A 23,867-nucleotide genomic window follows, 5' to 3' on the forward strand; every position below is an offset into this window, starting at 1 on the left:
GTAAGTGCCGATGGACTTAGGTTTATAATTGTGACGTGGGCCGGGCCTCGGAGGTGGCCTACATTTTTGGTCCCTATATAGGAACTCCCTTTGTCATTTTTATAGTTTTCACGTTTAAGACTTTGGTTCACTTTGAGTTAATTTTCACTGACAGTATAACATCAGGGTCCAACGTCATTCTCCAGTTGGCCCAGCACCACTTATTATAAACACTACCATTTGCTGCTTGGCTGTGTTGGAGCAGAGCTGGAAACCCAGCTGTCAGACATGGAGTGTATGGCTTTTTCATAGTAGAGTGTGTGCCCCAGTTTTCTCTCTCTCTCTCTCTCTCTCTCTCTCTCTCTCTCTCTCTTCCAGACCCAGAAGGGCTGTCAGAGGCCAGGCCAGGAGTGCTCCTGCGGGCCTCCCAGATGGGAGGAGGAAGGGGAGGAGGAAGAGGAGAAGGCCCCGGGCATCGCCCCAGGGCAGCCCTGCTACAGTCAGTCACGCTCCTCCCTCTGGAAGCTGCCACACCTGACCAGCCTGGCTCCAGGACTGCCCAGACCGGTTTGCAGGGTTTCTGTTCACTGGGAGCTGGTTCCCTGTGCACACTGATCTCTCTCTCTCTCTCTCTCTCTCTCTCTCTCTCTCTCTCTCTTTATATATATATATATATATATATATATATATATATATATATATATATATATATATATCTTCCCTCTTTTTCTCCTCTCCCCCAGTCCCTGCCAACCCCCAGGCCCAAGGCTCTGGGCCACTGACTTCACCTCCACTCCCAGGCCCAAAGCTTGGGGCCCCCATGGGCCCACTGCCAGGCCAGCCAGGCTCTGGCCCAGGTTTTTATTTTTTTAATGGATATGAAATTATCGATGGTGACATGAACAGAAATGCTTACAACAACCACAACTCACATTGATGAAGTACTTATCAGACATAGTTGACACACTTCCTGTTGCTTATTTCTCACAACGGACCTGTGAGGTCGGTACTGTTATGATGCCCTGTTCACAGAAGAGAAATCGGGTGAGAGGGCTCAGACCCTGTGCCCAAAGTCACTCGGCAAGTGAGCGGCACAGCCAGGATTCCCAGGCCGCCTCTGAGCAGTGCTTCCGGACTGGGCTGTCTGATGCCCACTCTCGCTTGTTAACCGTGGATATGTAATAAACATGCATGTGTGCCAGCCATTGTGTGTGTATGTGTGTGTGTGTGCATGCGTGCGTGTGTGTGTAAACGAGAGCAGTTGTAAGGCAAGAGGGAGACAGAGAGAGTGGTGCCAGGACACGAAGGCCCAGGGGGAAGAAGTGACTTATCTAAGGTGAGGGGGTTGGGCAGGGGTAGAGAATGCAGTATCACCGTTAGTTTTCTTTCTTTTTCTTTTTTAAAATATATTTTTATTGATTTCAGAGAGGAAGGGAGAGGGAGAGGGAGACAGAAGCATCAGTGATGAGAGAGAATCGTTGATTGGCTGCCTCCTGTATGCCCCACACTGGGGATCAAGCCTGCAACTGGGCATGTGCACTGACCAGGAATCAAATCGCAACCTCCTGGTTCATAGGTTGATGCTCAGCCACTGAGCCATGCTAACTGGGCATCACCGTTAGTTTTCAAACTGCAGATTTTCTAATAGGCAGTGGGCACTGGCCCATCTATAGTGGAGAGGGAGCCAGTCAGCGGCAGATAGCCAACAACCGTGAGAACTTGTGCTGAAAGCTCTGGACCACACATCCAGGACCACTCAGCCGGTACCCTCCTTCTCTGCCCCGTCCTCCCAGCCCTGCTGGCTGGGTGTGCTGGCACTGCTTTCCCAGAGGCTCGGACCTGCCCTGGGGATGAAGAGCTAAACAAGACATGCTTCCACCTTCAAGAAGCTCTCAGCCTGGGAGGGAAGGGGACTCTCTGGCCAGAAACCCCCGACCCTTCCCTCCCTTGCCCCCCACAGCCCATCCGTCACCACATCACATTGGGTTTCCCTCCCTATTACCTCTCAATTCTGCCCCGTGTTTTCCCACTCTGGTCCAAGCTATCATCATCTCTACACGGATAAGGCCTGAGAGCTCCTAGCACAGAGGCTTCCTGATTTATGCGGCAGAGGGAGAGGCTTGTGCAAACGGCATGGAAATTGGACAGAGAAGGGAAGCACTTAGGTCTCTCTGGAGAGGATCAGAAAGGGCTTTGCAAAGGGGGCCCGATCTGGGCTTCTGAAGGGTGACTGGAGTTTGCAGGTGAGGAAACTACATTTGAGGGAGATACATTTGCATATAAAGGCTTGAGGGAGCCTTAGGGTGTATAAAGAATGGCAATAATTTTGAATTCAAGATGGGGGGAGGGGCTAAATGATAGAGTCAGAGCCTGGGCTGCAACAGCAGGTGGGGCCAGAGTGAAAAGGCCTTTCCCCTGTAGATAGTAGGGAGCCACCGAAAGACAAGGCGTCTAAGAGTGAGGGTGAGCCCTAGTTTAAAACGTGTTCAGTCTCTCTTGGTGGGTGTGGCTCAGTGGATTGAGCATCATCCCATGGACCCCAGAGGTCCTGGGTTCGATTTCTGGTCAGGGCACATGCGCAGATTGCGATATTTCCGTCTCTCTTTCCTTCTCCCTTCCCCTCTTTTTAAAAATCAATAAAATGTGCTCAGTTTCCCCAGCACATGTAGGCTGGCGAAAAATCTTTCTGTGGGATTTGTCCAGATGTGAAACAAGGCTGGCCCCGGCCCCATTCCAGACTCCTAGAATTCTGTCATCTTCACCAGTGCCCCTGTCGTCAGCCCTGCTGAGAGATTATAAATGGGAGAACCACTAGGTCTATTTCCTTCTGCTCTGAGGGCTGGGGAAGGGATGGATTGGAGAGAGAGAGGCTGTAGGGGGGACTGAGGCAGTGGTCCAGGGGGTAAAGTAGTGGCTGTGGACCAGTTGGGGCTGGAAGGATGAGAGAGAAGGAGGTTCTGGAAATTTCTAGCGTTGACTGCCATTGTCCGAGGAAGGCCCTGCCCCCACCAGGAAAGTCTCCTTGCCTTCTTTCTGCTCTTCGCCTTAAGATGGACTACTAATCTGATCGGCCAGACTCCAGGGCGACGGTTAGGTCAAGTTTACTTGTGCGTGGGGTCATGGAGCATGAAAAAAAATGGCACACAAGAATGTGATTCTTGCTTTCACCCACACCTACACAGCATACTTGCCTTTGCTTCTCTAGTCAGCTACTGACCAGAAGGAAGAACCATCCCCCAGACAAAGGAGAGCTTAGGGAGGGGAAAGGCCCTGAGGCCTTCAGGCAGGCCCTGGGCTCTAGCCCGCCCTCAGCCCAGAGCTCTGGCTGCCAGGCAGGCCTGGCAACAACAAAGCACAGCTTGTATCTCCTACCATTTGCCCTTGGTGCCTGTTCCCTTGGGAATCTCTGGGTGGCAGGGGGGGTGGGGACGGGGGACGGGGAAGGCGGGGTGTTAGGGCAGAGCAGGTCTCCAGTGGCTCCCATCTTAATATCATTAAAACCCCTGCCTTTATTTCTAACAGCGTAATCAAAAGGGAGACAGGGGCTAGGGGAGAGGGAGATGAAGGGATGAAAGAGAGGGTGGAGTCTGGAAGGTCAGAAACTGGCTCTGGGGAGAAAAGAAGAACAAGGGCCCCTCCCAGTGAGTCAGGGCGGGTGGGAGCTGGCGTGGCTGCAGGGAAGGGCCGGGTTTCAGTGTGGAGAGGGTGCCGAGGGAGGGAAGGAGGCCCAGCCAAGGAGCCACGATGCACGGGTTCCCATCCTGGCCTGCGCTGCTGCTTGCCAGCCATGTCACCTGGGGCAAGTCCCACAGCTCCTGCGAGCCCCAGTTTTTTCAGCTGTGACCTGGGCTACGCCGCCTCCCAGCAGGGCTGTCAGCAGGGTAATTACATGTGGTCATGTCTGTGGCGGCTCTTCATAAACCAGCAACCTCCGCACAGCATCGAGCAGTGTTATCCTTTCTATTGTTCCCTGGGGAATGAGGAGCAGGTGCCTCTGAGAAGCATTTGTCCGTTCTCAGCTCCACCCCGCTGCTCTCTGCCCAGCCTTCCCTCCAGCTTCAGAAAACGCCATTTACTCCTTCCCCCACCCAAATACTCTCTCTGGTAGCTCCCTGATGCCCCCTCATCCCTCTCCACAGGCTTCTTCCTTTGTTTCCCCTCTGCATTTAGATTGCCCGCCCCCCACTATTAAAATAAGAACCATGTCCCTCAAACCTTTGCTTGGTCCCCTTGCCCTTCTAGCTTCTGCCTGGTCCCATCCTTCTTCCAGCCTTATACTTTTACACGATTTTGCAGTTTATAAAGCTTTGCTCCTTTTTTTTGTTTGCTTGTTTGTATCAATTACCTGTTATGTCATATCACTGTCATAGCAAAGTTTTGAGGTTATAGTACTCACCCATTTTAAAGTTGAGAAGAGTAAGACTCAGACTAGAATTCAGCAGAAGTCCCATGCTCTTGCTTTGATAACTCACTGCCTTTCTTTGATGCTAAGCTTTCAGGATAAGTGGTCCGGATCTACCATCTTCATTTCCCTGCCTGCATTTTCTCTTAACCCCATGTAGTCACTGTACTCTCTTTAAGAGCGACACAGCCACTAGCTCCTCCCCAGTGAGCCCACACTTGAGGCCCCTCCCAGACCACCTTCTTTCAAAACCTTCATGGCAAGCATCTGACTCTACCCACTGCCTTCTCTGTCTTCTCACTTTCCTGGGCTAGAACTAGGACTTGAAGTCTACATCAGAGAAGGAGGTGTGTCTGGGTCTGAGCGCCTTGGCTTTGCAATGTTAACCCAGGTGAGTCACGGGACCCTCACCTTGGAATGTGCTTCCGCTCTGAGTTATGGCAGGTTTTCAAAAGCACATTCCACCACCAGCAGCAGCCCAGCCGCTAAGGGCTTTACCCGAAGGAACAGCTTACCTTGGTTTTGACCAACTTGGCAGAAGACGGGTTTTCGATTTGATGGCAAATAGGATCAGAGCTGTCATACCTTGTGACTTGGCTGGACATGGGAAAGTGAATGTCGGCAGTTTGGGGACAGAGCAAAAGGGACTAGTCCTGCCCAATAGGTGTGGGGCAAGGACTAGGGACATGAAGCCAGCTATAGGTAATGGGGGTGATGTCTAGTCCTGTGTTGTCCAGTAGTGATCTCTAAACATAGGCAGATATTAAAATAACTAAAATTAAATATTTGGTCCTTTATAGTTGCACTAAAGTGCTCAATAGTCACCTGTGGCTAGTGGCTGCCATATTAGGTAGCCCAGATATAGAATGTTTCCAATCATTCCAGAAAGTTCCATTGGACAGCACTGACTGTAGACCAGTGGATAGAAAAGAATAAAAGGTAAGCAGTTGGCTCAGAGAGAGTAAGAGACAGAAAAGCTCCTTAGGAATGGCTGGGAGAGGAGGTGTTGTCAGAGAGGAGGTAGGGAGGCAGCAGGGGGCAGGCCCTATAAAAATGTCCCCTTCCACTCTCTGTGCGCATCTCCAGTATAAATGTTAGGCGGGCAATCGCATCAGACTCACATGTGTTTCTCCAACGTGAATGCACATCCTTCAGGGAAGAAATGAGTCCTCAGGTAGGAAACCCATGCCAGGGCTGGCATCAGGAAAGTGGGGGGCACTCCTGTTTCCAGATATTGATCTCTTGAGTCGAGGCAGAGGGCTGGAGAGTAAATGTTTGGAACGGAGATCTAGAGAGTAGGTGCAGAGGAGGAAGTCAGAAATATGACCTGGAGCAGGAGGGAAAGATTGGCTAAAAATTTGAATTCGGGACTCAGTTGTAGTCACCAAAATGTCCTTCTATTATTGCCACTTCTGGATCTACAAGTTTAGAGGACTTATTATCTCTCCATTTATTTCTGTACAATTTGATGATGAGCATTGCTTTGCTAATTATTTACTTGAAAATAAATCCTTTAAACCATGAAAAAAAAATGAGTGCCTATTCAAAACAATGCTTATGCTCTGTGCTCAGTAAAGAGACCTGGAAAATCTCCGTTCTAAACTGATTCACTCCTTAAATTGTAAATTCCAGGGAGTAGCTTCAGGCACGGCTGGATCCACGTAGTCAAAATGAAGTTGTCATCAGAAAGTTATGTCTAAGGCTTGCCTCTGCTTCTCTCTGTGTTGCTGTCATCCTAGGACTTTCTCCAGGTTGAGACAAGGTAGGCCTGCAGCAAGGAGCTCCAGGCTTAATACTGTTGGTTCCCAATAGTTTCTGCAAGAGTTGCATTGGCCTGACATGAGGTACTGCCCATTCTTGAGCCAGCAACCGGTATCTGGGAAATGCAAGGCTCTGATTAACCAAGCCTGATCATGTGCCGCACCTGAAACACTGGTGGACAGCTTCACCTAGAGTAGTGATGGCGAACCTTTTGAGCTTGGCGTGTCAGCATTTTGAAAAACCCTAACTTAACTCTGGTGCTGTGTCACATATAGAAATTTTTTTATATTTGCAACCATAGTAAAACAAAGATTTATATTTCTGATATTTATTTTACATATTTAAATGCCATTTAACAAAGAAAAATCAACCAAAAAAATGAGTTCGCGTGTCACCTCTGACACGCATGTCATAGGTTTGCCATCACTGACCTAGAGCATTAGGGTTCTTTTTTTTCTTTCTCTTTCTTTTTAAAGAATAGTTTATTGACTTTTAGAGAGACAGCAAGGGAAAGGAAGAGAGAGAAACATTGATAAGAGAGAAACATGGATCAGCTACCTCCTGCATGCCCCCTACCCAGGATTGAGCCCGAAACACGGGCATGTGCCCTTGACTGGGATTGAACTAGCAGTTTCCTGGTGCATGGGATGATGCTCAACCAACTGAGCCCCACCAGCCAGGGCAACCACTAGGGTTCTGAGTGGTGGTGAAGTAGTCCTGCATAGTAACCCAAACTCTGTAACCCAAAGAAGGGAAAGTGGATGCTAGGCTGGCAGACAGCTCTACACAGTCTCTAACTAGTAATAGTTATTGTGAAACAATAGCAGAAAGGTTTAATCAACATGTTTTTCCTATTGTGGTAAAATTGGTATACAACATTATATATACTTTAGGTGTACATTATAATTCAACTAGAGGCCCGGTGCACGAAATTCATGTGTGTTGGGGGGGGGGGGCGGGGAGGTGTCCCTTAGCCTGGCCTGCACCCTCTCCAAACTGGGACTCCTTGGGGGATGTCCCACTGCTGGTGGCTCCTAACTGCCTCTGCCTGCCTGCCTGATTGCCCCTAACAGCCTCTGCCTGCGGGCCTAATCGCCGCCTAACTGCCCTCCCCAGCAGGCCTGATCACTGCCTTACTGTCCTCCCCTGCCAGCCTGATCATCCCCAACTGCCCTCCCCTACCTGCCTGATAGCTCCCAACTGCCCTCCCCTGCCGGCCTGATCACCCCCTAACTGCTTGCTCCCCCACACTGGTCTGATTGCACCTAACGGCCTCTGCCTCGGCCCCCACCACCATGGCTTTGTCTGGAAGGAAGTCAGATGTCTGGAAGATGTCCAGTCAATCTGGTCTAATTAGCATATTACCCTTTTATTAGTATAGATATTTATATACACTACATAATGTTCATCACTGTAAGTCTAATTATCATCCATCACCGTACAGTTGATCCCCTTCACCCATTTTTGCCTGCTCCCAGAAGCTTATGTTTATTGGAAGTGTAGGAAAGGCTTTGTGGCACATAGTAAGGTCTCAATAAATGTTTCTGGGAAGAACAATTCACAGGGGAGTAAACAGGAACATACATTAAAGTGTAATGTTGTTCTAAGGGAAAAGAAAAGGAGTCAGAATGAGGGCACACTTTTATTGAGTCTAGGAAATGAGCCAGGAAACAAAGGTTCGGGATAAATGGCACACTTCTGAAAGGAGTTCCTTAGAGACAGCAAGGGGCTGTTTAATTAACATGTAAAACTACCTTACTCTGGAGGAAGGAGTGCATAAGGAACTCTCCCCAAGGTTTTCTGATGACACAAAGCGCTGGAGTTGTGATGGGAGGCATGGTGGAAAGTTCCCAGGGACCTGAGGAGGTGGGGAAAGAAGTGGTAGCCGAGGAGAAGGCAAGAGGTGACTTTAAGGATATAATTCCAACTATTGCTTGTGAAGTTGAGGAAGTCAAGCTCGTATTTCTGACCAAGGAAAAGACCTGGCATTTAATGTAGACTGTTTCTTGAGAACTTCGGCCCAGGATGGTTCAAGACAAAAACACAGGTGAAATACTGGGGATTCTGAACTACAGTTTGTGGACCAAAAGGCGCACAAAAGAGTGATGTATTCACAGGTATGTGTGAACTCCTAGCCCACTGATACTGAGCAGGGAGGTCTGAGAACTGGCAAATCAAAAATTCGGAGGGCTGGTTATAGAGCTCAGGTAACAGGGTTAGGGACTTTTAGGTCAAAAAGGCAAAGATGAAAGTACATAACACTGTGAGCAGACAACATGTGAACTTGCTCATCAAATCTGAAATTCTGGGATTGAATCTGGGTGACATGAAATTTAATCAAAGGAAGGCCTGAGCCTGGCCTGTGTGACTCAGTTGAGTGTTGTTCCTTTCACTGAGAAGTCACCAGTTCGCTTCTGGGTCAGGGCACAGGCCTGGGTTTTGGGCTTGATCCCAGTAGGGAGCCTGCAGGAGGATCCGTGTTTCTCTCTCTTATCAATGTCTCTCACCTTCTCTTTTCCTTTCTAAAATCAATAAAAACATTTTTTTTAAAAAAAGGAAGGCCTGACTCTCTGTTTCTCCTCAGTGTGGTGGAGAAAAGAGTGCTTAAATCAACATGGTGATGAGGACTAAATGATATCAATTAGGTGACAGTGTCTGACACAGAGGAGGTACAGGTAAAACTAAAGCAATCTGGCATCCCCAGGTGATTCCTGATGATGTGATGCTGTTCAGAGCACATGGGATCTGGCATCGGGAGACAGGGTTTGAGTGCTGGCTCCACTCCGATCTTCATTTTCCCCATCTCTAAAAGGCAACAACAAGCCCTACCCCACTGAGCCATTAGCACATTGAAATGAGACCCTGCATTCATTCAGCAAGCATTTACTAAATGTGTACTTACCAGACAGCATGCCAGGTGCTGGGTGAGGACATAATAATGAGAAGAAAACGCTCTGTCCTTGGGCTGTGTTCCTTCTGGAATATCTAGGGGGATAAGATAATCTGTTCCTTATCTTTCCCAACTTCTAGGAGCTGCCCCCATTTCTTGGTTCCTGGATGCATTGCTCTGACTCCTACTGCCATTGTCGCATCACCTCTTACTCTGACCCTTCTGCCTCCCACTTGTTAGGGCCCTTGTGATTATACTGGGCCCACCCAGATAATCCAGGGTAACTCTCCCTGCCTCAACCCTCTTAATTTCATCACGTTCCTTTTGCTATGTCAGGTTCTGGGGATTGAGATGTGGACATCTTTATTCACTCTACCAGAGCACCCTTGGGCTATGTAGTAGGACATGGGTTATCCTGAGACCCAGGAAGCATGTTGGGCTTCCTCTGAATAGAATACAGATGGTATTCTATCGTGTCAAGTCTTATGGGGAGGGGAGCAGAGTGGGTATCTGCCGGCTGATTGGAGATGCCCGCTCAGAGTTAACTATCACACATTAGACTCCTGTAGAGTCATAAAGGGAACACTAAGCAACAAGTGAGGATACTGGCTGCTGCCATTCAGGAGCTCTGAGACCTCCGGCAAGGATATTACTTGTCTAAGCTCCAAGCCACACCTAAATCAATAGGGATAAATAGAACTACCTAGAAGGGTTGGAGTGAGGATTAATGAAAATATCATCCATGAAATCACCTAAGACAGTACCTGATCCTCAATAAATATCTTTTTTTGGGGGGAGGGGAATTCACCCCTCCCTCTTTCTCTGACTCTTTTGCTGTGGCCACTGCCCCTGACCAGGCCTCTTAGAAACCTTCATCGCTTGCCCATCAGGCCACATGCCTCAGCCTGGCAGTAGCTAGGAGCAACAGCTTTGAAGCCCTGCACAGGAGTCCCTGTTAACCACGGAATCTGGAGCAAGGCTTTTAAGCTCTCTAAGCTTCGATTTCCTCCTTTGTCCAGTCGGGATCAAATCGTCTATTGAACCAGGCTGTCCTGAGGATTAAGTGAGATGGTGAATGGAAAGGGTTTAGCACAGTGTCAGGCACAAAAAAAGTAGTGTTTTTCATCTCAAGAGGCCTGACCTCCTTTCAGCTTCCTCTTCTACGTTCCTTCCAGCAACACAGGACAAACCCTTCTCCCTGCAGCAGGCCTTGGACTTGTACACCTGAGGGGCACCTCTGATATTCCTAGCGAGTCCTATACTATTCTTTCTCGAGCCTCAGTTCTACTTTGCTTCCCAGTAATTTGTTCAGCCTTTACTAGCCTTCTGGGTTATGGCTATTTTGTGAAGGCCTCTGAGTCAATACTGGACACGAGTTCCTTGGGGAAAGGAGTTTCTCTGTGTAGTAAGTTGCAGAAGTACTCCCTCTCCTTGCCCAGCCTCAGTTTCCTTATTTGGAATGAGCCCATTGGACTGCAGTGGCTGAAGGGCGCCTAACAGCTCTGAGATCTTAAAATGACCGAACTTAATCAAGCAGCAGGGATCTTGTAGATTACATGGTCCACCCCTCTCCTTCTCCAGAGGGGAAACTGAGGGTCAGGAGGGCCTCCCCTTAATGCTATTCTCTCAGGCCTCGGGGCTAGGCTTCCGGTGGGCATACAGCCCAGTTTTCCTAGCCACGCAAGGGGAGACTCTCAGGCGTCTCCAGGGCTCGGGGCGCCGGAAACACGTGTGTGCTCACCTACGTGTACACACGTGAGCACACCTACAGCAGCAGGGGACCCTCGGGCCGGCAGGGGGCAGCAGAGACTCGGTTTGCGATTACCGGGCGCAGCCCCGAGGGAGGAGGGTGTGCTGCAGTCCCGGCGGCGGCGGTGGGAGCCGGAGGTGCAGCCTCCCAGGTGGGAGGCGGGGGCTGCGGGCGCAGGAAAAGGCGCCTGGGGAGCGGGCGCTCAGCGGGGCCTCCTCCGGCCCCGGGCGCGGCACGGCGAGGGGGAGTGAGCGCGCCGGGAGCACGCAGGCGCCCTGCTCCGGCTGGCCCTTGGCCGACGCGCGGCGCGGGAGCACCCGCAGCCCGCCCCACGCCCCACGCCCCCCGCAGCCCCGGGCCCCCGCGGCCGGCCGTCGGGAGCGGCCCCTCCGCCGTGAGCGCGGGCCGCCGGCCCGGAGAGTCCGCGGCGACAGCGGCGGGACGGCTACGGGGCCGCCCCCAGCGCGCCCTCCCGCCCGCGGCCGCTCGCAGTCGGCGCTGGCCCGGCCCGCGCGCCCCGCAGGCAGCCGGAGCGCGGCCTCGGCCTCCCCGGGAGCGTGCCCAGGGCCGCAGCCCGCGGGAGGAGGCGCCGGCAGCCGCGGGCGCTGACGGCGTCGCGGGGTGCTCCCGGGCGGCGGCGCGGCGGCGGCGGCGCAAGGGGCGGAGGCAGGGGGCGCCCCCAGCCAGGATGCTGCGGTTCCTACGCCGGACCTTTGGCCGCCGCTCCATGCAGCTCTACGCGCGGGGCGCGGCAGGGCGCGGGGCCGCCGGGCTGGGGGACGAGCGCGACGGGGGGCCGCGGGGGGGCCCGGCCGCCGCCGCCGCCTCCTCGCCGCTGCCCGCCGCGCCCGGGGGCAGCGTGTTCCCGGCCGGCGGAGGACCCCTGCTCACGGGCGGCGCGGCCGTGCACATCTCCGCCGCCGGCGCCGCCAAGGCCACCCTCTACTGCCGCGTCTTCTTGCTGGACGGGACCGAAGTGAGCGTGGATCTGCCGGTGAGTGACGGGACGCAACTCGTCTGGGCACTGGCACCCCGCGCCCCTTGGGGCAGCCCCCCTCCTCCTGTTTTTCTCTCTGGAGCGCTCCCCTTGCACCTTTCCGGGGATCCCCTCCCCCTTCTCCTGAGAGTACTCCTTAACCCTGGTTCCCTCGGGAGCCACCCCGTCCCAGTCTTAGGGGGCCCCATCCCTGGCCCGCGCCCCCTCCTTGGCACATTGCCTGGCTGGGTTACACCTTCTCTGGCTCCCACCGAGGCCTTTGGGCCTCATCCCCCTCCCCAGCGCACCCACTCCCCGAGTCCCCAGTCCCCGCCCCCTGGCGCGGGTGACAGGTGTTCCCCTCCGCCCCCCAGATTCCAGCCGGGCCTGGACTATTGGTTAGGAAATGTCAAAGTGATGCGGTGCTGCCCCGGGGTGGCCCGCTTGCCCCCCACCTCCCAAAGTCGCCACCAGGCCTTAGTGAACGGGCAGGGAGAAGCTCTCATGCTTGCTGCCCGGCAGGTGCCAAATTTGGGAGGGAGTCGGGGGACCATTTCTGCGCTCTCCTGATCCCCTCTCCGTGTTCCACCCCACCCCACCCCACCCGACCCCAGCCTCCCCAGGAGCCCCTTCAGGCTCGCATACTCGCAGGGGGTGGGCGACTTGGGAGCCAACGCTAGAACCCACTCTCTCGGACCCGGCCAACTTTGAGCTGGCGCAGCCCGTGCTGGGGCGCCGGGAGTCGGCCCCGGGGCGCCCACGGAGTCTGGCGCGCCGGACTTCACCCGGGTCTCCGTGCGTGGGGCCGCCGACGCACCGGCGGGTGGCCGCGGCGCCCGGGCCTGAGTCCCCGGCCACCCGCCCACAGGTGGTTGCACCCCGCCTCCCTCCAGAAGGGAGCTAGGCCGGCGCTGCTATCCTCCCCCACCCGGGCGTCCAGCTACCAACGCGTCTTTCTAGCCCAGGGGCCAGATCTGATCAAATCAAATCTGCACATTAAAGGGGCGCCTACTGTGCACCCTGCGCTGCGGCAGATGGTGCCTTTGGGGATCTTTGGGTGTGACTGAGGACAGGGCAGTGATTGGGCTTTAGATGAATATTACAGACCATCTCGAAGGTTTCAAGGGAGAAAAAGAACGTTCCCGGACTTCCAAAAAAAAAAGCATTTAGGCCTTTCCGGGTGGGAGAAATTCGTTGGACTTCACCCGAGAACTAGGAACATGTAAGGGTTTTAGATGGGAATATCAGAGCCTGCCTGGCTTGGGGTTTAATGCTTCCCTCTGTAGGTTTAATTTTGAGACAGTTTCAATTTATGGCAGTTTTATTTTTTATGGCTCACAGTGCTCTCCATAGAATATCATTTTGTTATGATAATACCCTTTTGGGTTTTGTTTTGTTTTATTCATGGAAAAGGAGCCAACATTCCGGTGCTTTAGAGCTGTTGTCTAAAATAGCATTAAAATGTTGCTGCCGCCCAGGATTGAGGCTCCTTGGTTTTTATTTAGCTGGGGGAGGAGGCCTGACCAGCCGGAAGGAGTGCAGAGGGGGGCAGGCTGCCTCTGGAGTGGGCAGCTTGTGTGTGGAGAGGATGTGGCGCATTTTGCATCTCTGATCTGGGAGAGGGATGTTCTCCTTGGGAACTTCCCTGGGGATGGTCGGTTTGTAAAATGTATTGCTTCTGTCAGGTCTGTGCGACAGGCTTAAGTGGTGTTTCTGGAGTGAATAATGCCAACTGAGTAAAGTGCATTCGTGGTGAATAAACCTGAACAGGTCGGGGCAGGAATGCTGACTTACTACACCTGGTGGAGCTCTTGGGGTGGGGGTTGGGGGGGGAGTTTGCACCCTAAAAGCTTTCTTCACTTTATAAAAGGCTGTTTGACAGAATCACTCGCCAGGGTTTCTTATGATGGCAGATGTTGCGATGCTTTAGGATGTGATTTAGTGAACCCCAAATTTTATTTACACGCACACACACACACACACACACTCGCTGTCCAAACGCAAATAAAAAGAAAATGCTGGCTTTTGTCATGTGAGGCAGCTGGAGTGCAGGAAAGATGAAGAAAAATCACCAGTGAGCATGGCTCACCGACTTAAAGATTTATTGCATATCAGAACCGCATCACAGTCTCCTACGCTAGTCTTCCCAGATCAGAGTTTTAGTTCTTGTAATTCATCCTCGGAGTTGCGTGGTTAGCACCCGGCAGCCAGCTCCCCGTGAACTTGTAGCACAGGTGCTCCTTCCTCAGACCCTTTCCACCAAGCTTTTTTATGCTGTTGTTTTTGGCATTTGGCCCCATTATTCTCTTCTGCATCCCTGGATTTTTACCGCTTCCTGGGCTCTGGTGTTGCATGCTGCCTGGCGCACAGATAGGATTTACCTTTGACCACCATACCCGTAAGCTGGATTTTCTGTCTCCAGCCACTTCCACCGGTACTTGCCAAGCTATGGCTCCTTTGTAATTAAAACCCTCTGGTGGTGTTAGCTTCTAGAACGTCTTTGTTAAGCGTGTTAAAAGTGGTTATGCATTGGCACAAGCCATTTTTTTTAGCCCTGGTCCGGACACTTGTGTTCCGAAATTGCCTCGAATTCAGCACCAACCTCAGTGTGACTGTGTCAGGGCACCTCAGTTTTCAGTTCAGTCAACATTTAGTGGGTGTCTCCAATGTGCCAAGCGCTGAGCTGTGGACGGAAAGGTGAATGAGGGGTGGCCTTGGGGCTCTTGGGAAACACGTCTTTTTATCCTACGTGATGCTAGGTGATATGACAGGCTCACCCAGACAGGGTGCTGGGGATGGACAGCCTGGGGGAATTGGGAAGACTTCGTGGAGACTTTGACACTTAAGATGATAGCATCTCCAACCCAGTATCCCTTGTGCATTTTTAGAATACCATTTTTAGTATGTCAGGTTAACTTCTTGGCCAAGCCACAGCCCAATTGTTGTGTGTAATAAGGCAAGAAGCAACTGTAATTGTCTTCTCCAGCGATCCTCTTCTGAAGAGGCCTGGAACTCCCTTGTCTGGTGGTGGGCTGTGGCCCCTAGCACACCCGTGAGTTCTTAACCTTTGCTGTGGATAGTTGCTGGTTTCTCAGTGCTTGATAAAATGTGAATTAAAGGATATATATACATATACATATATATATATATATATATATATATATATATATATATATATATATATATGTTTGTGTGTGTGTGTATACACACACAGACACTGAGTGGCCAGATTATTGACCACCTGACGTTTGTAGGCAAATTAGCTATAATTTCGCGCTGAAGTTGCTAAAGGGCCAGATCATTATAAACGTCTGAATAGCACAACATACCTAAGTATCGTTGCTGATCAAGTTCATCCTATCATGTTGATGGCGTATCCCAATGGAGATGGCTTCTTCCAACAAGACAATGCGCCATGCCACGGTGCTCGTATTGTGCAGGAGTGGTTTCAAGAACATGAGGGAGACTTTACCTTGCTTAGGTGGCCCCCACAATCACCAGATCTCAATCCAATTGAGCATTTGTGGGATGAAGTTAAAAGAGCCATCAGGCAGCTGGTTCTACAACCATCAAATCTCACAGAACTGGACAGTTCTATTTATCAGGCATGGTGTCAGATTCCATGCATCACCTTTCAACATCTTGTGGAGTCAACGCCAAGAAGAATCGCCGCAGTATTAAAGGCAAAAGGTGGCACAACGAAGTACTGATGGAGTGGTCATAATAATCTGGCCACTCAGTATATATATATATATATATATATATTCCTCACCCTAGGATAGTTTTCCATTGATTTTTACGATGAGTGGAAGAGAGAGGAAAAGACAGAGAGAAATATCGATGTGAGAGAAATACATCATTTGGTTGCCTCCTGCATGCGCTCTGACCAGGGCCAGGGCTGGGGAGGAGCCTGCAACTGAGGTACGTGTCCTTGGCTGGAATCAAACCTGGGACCCTTCAATCCGCAAGCTGACGCTCTATCCACTGAGCCAAACAGGCTAGGGCTATAGGATATTTTTTAAACATCCATCTGACATGCAGTCCAACGTAGGTTAGCTTCAAAAACCAGCTTCCTAGGAGTCCTGGGCACACCCTACCAACCAGAGTGCCACCCGGAGCCATTCCTCTTCAGAAAACCTTGCCTTGGAAGGTGCCTCTCTTTCGTTAGCCTAGCCGTCAGGTGTGGTCTGGTCAGCAGGGCAGGACTCCCTCAGCTTGCCATAGACACTTTCCTCCTATTCATGCAGCTGAAGATCCCATTCGTGTGCTTGGCAGCGGCACCCACTGTTGACTCATATTAGCTCTCTGTTGACTAAATCCCTGGCATCGCTTTTGCTCGTGCGGCTGTTGCTCAGCCCCGTCTCCCCCCTCCCCTGCGTGCACAGTCTCCCAGCAGCTCTCTGTGGAAAGCTGTTAGGATGTGTGGTTGGCTGGTTAGCACTCCCACTATGCCTTGGAGGGCACGGCTTTGTTGGCCAGTATTGCATTTGGCGCGATTGCTTTCATTGTCTCTGGAGCTCTACGTTGACTCATTGTGGTGCAGTGCAAACATGGAGAGTTACATGGAGAGTTTCAGGGTTGCAGAGCCGTGGTTGAATCTTGTAGGCTGTGTGGGCAGCCTCGGGCAACTTAAGCTCTCTGAGCCTTGATTTTCTGGTCTTTAAAATGGGGATGTTGGGCAGATGATATGACAAGAAGGATACAAACAACCTCGGTAAATGGCAGGGTGCTGAAGGGTTGCTGGTAGGTTGTAATCTTACGTCTCGTGCCTTCTCTTTGGCCCATGGGAAGGGTTTGGAAATGTTTCTAGTAATGAACATTAAAGAAAAAAAGCAACTGTGCCGGGAAGCTTAAACATCACTTGGTTCTCCTTCAGTGGATATTGGAAGTTGGATGCAGTAGGAGAGACAGTTTTAAAATTTTCACTTTGGGTGACAAAAGAATCCCTCCCCTGTCCTCCAACAGAAAAATGCAGGTTCTTAGGATTTGAAGACTGGAACTTCTGATCTAACAAAGCCTACATGATACAACATGAAGATCAAATGTCTATTTTGGAATTGAAAGGACCCTAGGTGCACATATCCCACCCATTATGTAGAGGGGAAACTGAGGCCTGTGAATATAAAGTGACTTACCTTTAGTTACTCAGTGAAGAGTTGGAATGGGCTACTTTGGGAACCCCAGGTGTCTTGTGTAGGATCAATGGCGGGAAGGCAGTCTGAGCCCTAGTCCTAATACAGGATCAAGGCAGGGAGCGGGGTAGTTACTGGCAGTTTCAAGTAGGACACATTCCCCGAACAGTGGGAAACTCCAGCACTTCTCTGACGTCAGTGTACTCGAAGTTCATTTGGGATTTTTTTCCCTCTGGCTTACAATTCGCAGAATTTCTGATTCTGTAGTTCAGAAAGCTGGACTTTTAACAAGTATCCCGGGTGATTCTGATCTGGGTGGTCCCTTCACACCCTTTGAAAAACACTGGCTCTAGAACTGTGAGAACAGAGGGCAGCCCCAGTATTCGTTAAAAACTGCTGCAGGCATTGGGCATGGGGATTGGCCATCGTTGAGCTGGAGGTTGCGAGTTATCACACCTGAGCTCTAGGGAGCCCCTTTTGGCCACTGCAGAGTGGAGACTGGGCTGGAGGAGGGACTGACTCACGCTGTTGCCACAGCCCAGGTGCGGGGTGATGAGGGCCTGGCCAGGACAAGGGGCAGAGTGCCAGAGCAGTTTGCAGGTGGAGTTAATTGAGTGTATGGGGGAGGGGGAGGGCAGAGGCCTGCCGGAGTCTAGCTTGGAGGGCAAGGGTAGCTTCATCTCAGTTGTGGGGAGAAATGGGGCACCGTACAAAACACCCCAGGAAATAGGAGAAGACAGCTCCTCATTCCGCCCTCCAAGGTTCTGGCTACTCTGGGCACCTTGTTTTATCCAGGTTTCTGGGTGGCTTGCTGTTTCCTGTCCTTGTGGGCAAAGGTGTTGGCTCAAGGTGGCCCAACAGTACTTACTCCACCTGCACCTGCATGCGCCCCGCACCCCCACCCCCACATCCCCCGCCCAGAACATGAATGAGACCATGGGGAGGGAGCTTTGGCTACCTATATGGGTCATGAGTTTGTGTGCTTTTAAAAATACCTTGTTTTAGAAGGAGGGTTGCGGGGGGGCGGGGGGGATGGTGAACATCCTTCCCAAATGAGATATAGGTACAATATCTAACTCTAACTCTGGTTCCACACTTCTGGAAAGTCAGTGTTAATATGCGGTGGGAGCAGGGGAGGGAGGTCTATGCGACCTCCCAGTGCCAGGAACATGAGCCTACACCGGTCCAGAACTGAACAAATAGTAAGTTGCTAAGCACTTTCACGTGCATAATCTCATAATCCCTCTGAATTCTGTCTCTAGCACACCGCTGTGGGTGCAGGCACGGGTCTGTTTAATTTTGAAATAGCAACAGGCGGGGACAAGTAGAACTTCCCCTTAAATTCTTGCACAGGGACTTAGAAGAAAATTCACTGCATAACCACAGAAATCCTCCACCCACAATGTGTCCTCTCCAGGCCTGGCTCCCCGCCTGCCTCCGCCACGCTGCCTGGATGGAGTGTGCTCTGCGCAGGCACCTGGTCCGTCTGCACTCCGGTTTCCTCCTCGGGCCCTGGCAGCTGCCTGCGGGCAGGGTCAGCTGCTGACCCCTCCTTGTGTTTTTTTCAGGTTGGCGTGCACTTTCCTCCCTCACTTTCATTTCACACTAGAACATGTTTCAAGCAGAAGGATTAGGAAATGTAGAGAAGCAAGAGAAGTTAAAACACCTAAAATCGCATCAGAGATAACCACTGTTAAAATTGTGGTGTGTATCCATCTGTACCTTTTCTTTCTGCTGTTAGATATAAATATGCATTTCAAATGGTGAGTGTATATGGGTTGATGAACATCCCTTTCCCCCCTTTAGCACAATTGAATAGGAACCATATGTAGACCCTGTGTCCCTTTGCCCTCTCACTCCTTTACGTTCCCTAGGACCCTTAGCTGGGACTGGGCATCCTCACTGGCCATCTTAGCTGTGTGCCCTGCTGCCCTGCTGGGTGAGACGCAAGCCCTCCTTCCTTGGAGCCCCTCCCCGAAATCACCTCTGCTTTCTGGCAGGATAAAGGTCCTGTTGATATGGCCACAAAGTCGCCTTGCATCTGAGGGTTTGTGTTCTGAACATAGGATTTGGGTGGTCACCACTGCACTATGCTCTCATGTGGGGCTGTTGGGGCAGAGGAAACAGCAGGGGCAAATGCACGGAGCATGGGAGCCAGAAAACCCCCTTCCCAAGGCCCTGGCTCCTTGGGTGGGTGGCGGGGGGCGGGGGTGCATAATGAGCCCTGGCTGTGACCCTGAGTTTTCAGATGTGAATGAGGAGACTGAAGAACAGGAGTGTCTCTAGTATTCAGTAATGGCCACGGCTTCTTGAACAAGGAAGCTACCAAAGTACTGGGCTAAGTGTTTAAATGATTGTCATGTTGAATCATCTCACAACCTCTCTTGGTGGTTACTATAGTTACCCTCATTTGTAGAGAGGAGAATCGGGTTTAGCAGACAGGTTAAGAAACTTGTCCAGGTCACATGCTGGCTAGTAAAGGTACTCTGGCCTCAAGCCTCACAGTCTGGCTGGAGATCTGTGGCCTGGGAGGATCCTCCTCCTGTCAGAGGCGGGTGGGGCTGAGCCTGCCCCTTAACCCCCCCCCCAAAGTGGACCCAAGGTCTCCAGCCTGAGAATGTAGGTTCGCCCAGAGTACATTCTGGTCTGATGGCCATAATTCTTCAACACTGAGGTCAGAAGTGGGCCATGTTTTTCAGAGTGCTTAATAGAACCACGTTAAAATCACCCCAACGAGAAGCATTTGATAGATTCCCATTTTGCTGCGTAGTAACTGGTTGGTTTCACTTTGTTCCCTCAATCTTTGTGCTTTTGTATACATGTGTAAGCACGGTATGTGCTCTTTTATTCCCCCTCTCATCCCAGCCTTTCTGACACTCTTCTCACCAGTTTGTTGCCCTCTTTTGTGCTTATTCTGATTTATTTAGATTCATCCCGGAGTCTGTGTGTTTGTGTGTGTGTGTGTGTGTGTGTGAGTGAGGCATGACTAATATTTATCTCTGCTTATCTCTTGGGGCCAATAGCAAAGCACCTGGTATCTTACTTGTTGCCAGTTGTACCTCCAAGGCTGGCAGAGTCTGTGTTACTTCCCTTAATTGCCACCGTCTGGGAAGGTATTATTATCCTCTGTATGCATGGTCTCACAGGTGGCCTTGGGCCACTCAACTCGTTAGATTCCCTGACTCATCTTCCAGTGCTCTTTCCCCCACCCCATGCCGTGCACACCCAACCCTCCTGTTTGCCCTGTGTGCTCCTTGGAACTCCCTAGGAAGGTCAGGATCCTTTATGATTCTGCAGGTCCCAGTTTCCTATAATACCCCTTCCCCTTCCCATCTTTCCTGAAGTCCTCTGCCTTTCAGCCTCTTGGCATTTGGGTTCTGCCTACCGTTTCTCAGCATTTTTATTTTTGCCGGTTCTTTTCCCCAAAGTCATAGCTGGCTGAGTGCCCAGCCTTTCCTTTTTGAAATTAAGAACTGGAAAGTGATATCCCAAGGGTCCTGGGCTCCCCGTGGGATCATCCAGAGCTTCCATGCTTCCCAGCACTGAGCTCGGGCCCAGGGTCCCCGCGTCCCCAGGTCCCAGGGGTGGGATTGTCCATGCCGCAGGCCTGGAGGGTGAGGACGACCTGGTTCCGCAGGTGCCTGCAGAGTCAGCATCTCTCAGCTCTGTGAGTCTCCAGCCTACCTGGCCCAGGATCTGAGTGTTGTCCGTATCTACCTTACGGGTGCTCAGGCAGGCGAGGCAGGCCTGACAGTGCCTCTCCTTTATCCCACCTGCTGTCTTGTTCAACTGCACCTGTCCTGAATTATGGATCTTTTTTATTTATTATTATTGATTTCAGAGAGAGGAAGGGAGAGGAGAGGGAGAGAGACAGAAACATCAAGGATGAGAGAGAACCACTGATCAGCTGCCTCCTGCACGCCCCACACTGGGGTTGGAGCCTGCAACCGGGTATGGGCCCTGACCAGGAATCAAACCGTGACCTCCTGGTTCATGGGTTGATGCGAATTATGGATTTTTAAAAATTGTGATAAAATGTAACAGAATTTACTGTTTTAATGTGTACAGTTCAGTGCCATGAAGGATATTTGTATTGTTGGGCAGCCATCACCACTATCCATCTCCAGAACTTTTTCATCTTCCCAAACTGAAACTCTGTGCCCATTGAACACTAACTCCCCACTCCTCCCTCCCCCCAGCCCCTGGCAACCACCATTCTACTTCCTGTGTCTATGAACTGGACTATTCCAGGTACATCCTATAAGTGGAATCATGCAGTACTTCTAAGCATTTACAACTGGACTCTTTCACTTAGCACAATGTCTTCAGGATTCATCCATGTTATAGCACGTTTCAGAATGTCATGACTTTTTTTTATGACTGAATAGTATTCCAGTGTATGTATATACACACTTTATTTATCCATTCATCTGAGATATAGATTTCTGTGCTGGTCCAGGCCTTCCTAACTCAATCCTGCCCATTCATTAGTGGCACTGCCATTGGGGACTTCGATGTCCCCAGTCCTTCCCTTCTGGTTTTGCTCTTGCCATTCTGGTATCCCTCCCCTGGGACTGTTCTGCTTCATGCTCATCTCCCTCCCAGGTTATCTGGTTTTAATTTCCCCCCTTACATTTTCGTCTGAGTTTCTCAGTGTTGTTAGCAAGTCTTCTGTCTAGCACGTTCTCTAAATGTTTTCATGATGAAATTTAAATACAAAAGAGTGGCTATAACACCAAATAGTGCACAGAAAATTAATATAATGAACATTCATGTTCCCACCACCCAGCTTAAAAACAATGACATGCTGTTAACCCCCACCGTGCTCCTCCCGGTCCCATTCCCTTCCCTTCCCTCCCACTTCCCGAGATTGTCTTTCATCCCGTCCTTTTCGTATTGGTTTGCTGCATGTGTATGTTTCCCCAAACACTACATGGTTAGTTTTACATGTTTGTGAACTTCATGTAAGTGGAGTTTTCACTCAGCACTGCGTTGTGAGATTCAGACACATTGAGGGAGGTAGCTGTGGTTCTTTCTGCTCTGCAGTTATTCCATTGCAGGGATCGATTTAAAAGTATCCTCTGTTGGTTGATATTTGGGATGTTTTCAGTTTGGGACTGTTAGAAAAATGCTGCTTTGAACCTTCTGGAATTGGTCTGCTGGTGCACATATGCGAGCAAGTGTTTCTCCTGGGTGGGTGTGTACCCGGGAGTGGGATGGTGGGAGGGTGGTGGACAGGCCTTTGAAGAGCATTTAAAATTTTTCCCAGGGTTCCAGCAGCATGTCAAAACGTCTGCTCATCCCTTCTTCTCCATCCCTTGTTTTTGTGCAGCTTTTCTGTTTTATTTTTTTCAAACAGATGGGGGTTTGTGGGAACTCCTTGCGGTCTTCACTTGTCCCCAGTTATTGATGGGGTTGCGTATCTCTGCGCATGCTTATGAACCATCTGTATTGCCTCCTGGAATGCCTCAGTCTATGTTTTTTGCCTGTTTGTTTTTTTTTTAGTCGAGTTGTATTTTTCTCTTGTGTGTAGCTCGTTCTCAGCTGGTCTCTGTGAGCTCGTCTCCCATCCCACCTTCCTCTTCCGAGGTAGTAACCTTAATGGAACCAGGGAGGGCACTTCTCTTACGTCTCCAGATCCATATGCTTTCAGGCTTTTCCTCACTAAGTCGGAATTAATGTTTTGACTTCACTTTTGCTGTGAATGACCTAAAGTCCATTGCTGCTGGTACCTCTTGGTGCACAAGTGCAGGGTTGATAGTGTTGAATTCTACAGTTGGTATAGGGAACTGGCCTTACTTTCCTTTTTTTATTTAAGTTTATTGGGGTGACATTGGTTAATAGGATTCTATAGGTCTCAGGTGTGGATTTCTGTGTTACAAGATCTGTACATAGGTCCTCGGGTTACATCAGAGATCCCTTTCTACGGCGACATAACGCATATTTCGCCGTAAGTCAGAACCCACCTGCATAAGCACCTACGTCACTCACATGGAGCACATACACAGCAGGAATGAAGTGAAACAGTAAAAGAAATTTAAAAGAAAGATAAAATTCCTGACCTTTACTTGTGGTAAATAAATAATAAAAGACATAAAGCACATATGTACATACGTCGAAATGATGGAACTTTTTTTTTTAATAAATAAATGGGAGATGGCGATGTAACCACAAAACAACGTATGTCAAGTCTGACGTAACCCAAGGACTGTCTGTATATTGCACTGTGTACCCACCACCCAAAGTCACATCATCTTCCATCACCATACATTAGGTCCCCTGCACGCCCCCTATCCCTCAGGCAACCACCACACTCTGTTAGTGTCCATGAGTTTCAGTTTTATCTCTCACATGTGAGTGCAGTCATATGGGGAACTGGTCTTGTTTTAAGCATCTGAGACAGGGCACATGGAATATGACAGGTTCCTCATTTTCAAGAAACTTGAGTGGAGCTAAGGCACTATACCTGGTGTGAAAAGTGCTGTAGAGAATTTTAAATAAGCTCAAAGGAAGGCCCAAGGTGCAGGGGGGTGGAAGGGGAAATGGATGACCTAGAAAATTTCAGAGAGAGAGAACAGCGGGAGAACAGCTTTCCTGGTGGCCAGATTGGCATGTGCAAACGCACCGAGGCTTGAAATAATCCCTAAGATTCCTGTTCCTTGCTCGGCTGCCTCCAGTGAGCCCTCGTTTCCCACCGGGTGCTGTGTCTTTGAGAAGGTTGAAACTCCGTCTGTAGAAAGTTTTCGGTAGGTTTGTTGAAAGAGTGTATTTTCTTCTTCTCTGTCCACCTTCTGTTTCTCCATCAGCTTGTTGACACTGGTTTGGAATGTCTCCCTCGACCTTGGGTTCTTCCTCTACCATACTCTACACCAAGCATGTCAAACTCAAAGGCTAACAAGGGCCAAATAAACGGGGCATGTGGCCCGCGGGCTGCGAGTTTGACATGCTTGCTCTGCACTCTCCAGGAGGCCCCCAGT

General features: G+C 50.6%; 1 protein-coding gene across 4 annotated transcripts in view; it reads left to right on the plus strand.

The window, feature by feature from the left end:
* Positions 1–10,844: 10,844 nt before the first annotated feature.
* The window catches only part of EPB41L4B (erythrocyte membrane protein band 4.1 like 4B), a 112,031-nt gene continuing 99,008 nt past the window's right edge, over positions 10,845–23,867 (plus strand). For 3 of the 4 annotated variants that reach the window (XM_036330080.1, XM_036330082.1, XM_036330081.1), the window contains exon 1: positions 10,845–11,776. In XM_036330080.1, coding sequence (XP_036185973.1) covers positions 11,471–11,776 — 306 coding nt within the window. In that variant the 5' untranslated portion in view covers positions 10,845–11,470. The remainder of the gene's footprint in view (positions 11,777–23,867) is intronic. The other variant, XM_036330083.1, reaches the window with a different exon arrangement.

Source organism: Myotis myotis, unplaced genomic scaffold (assembly GCF_014108235.1).
Source record: "Myotis myotis isolate mMyoMyo1 unplaced genomic scaffold, mMyoMyo1.p scaffold_m19_p_12, whole genome shotgun sequence".
Lineage (NCBI taxonomy): Eukaryota > Metazoa > Chordata > Mammalia > Chiroptera > Vespertilionidae > Myotis > Myotis myotis.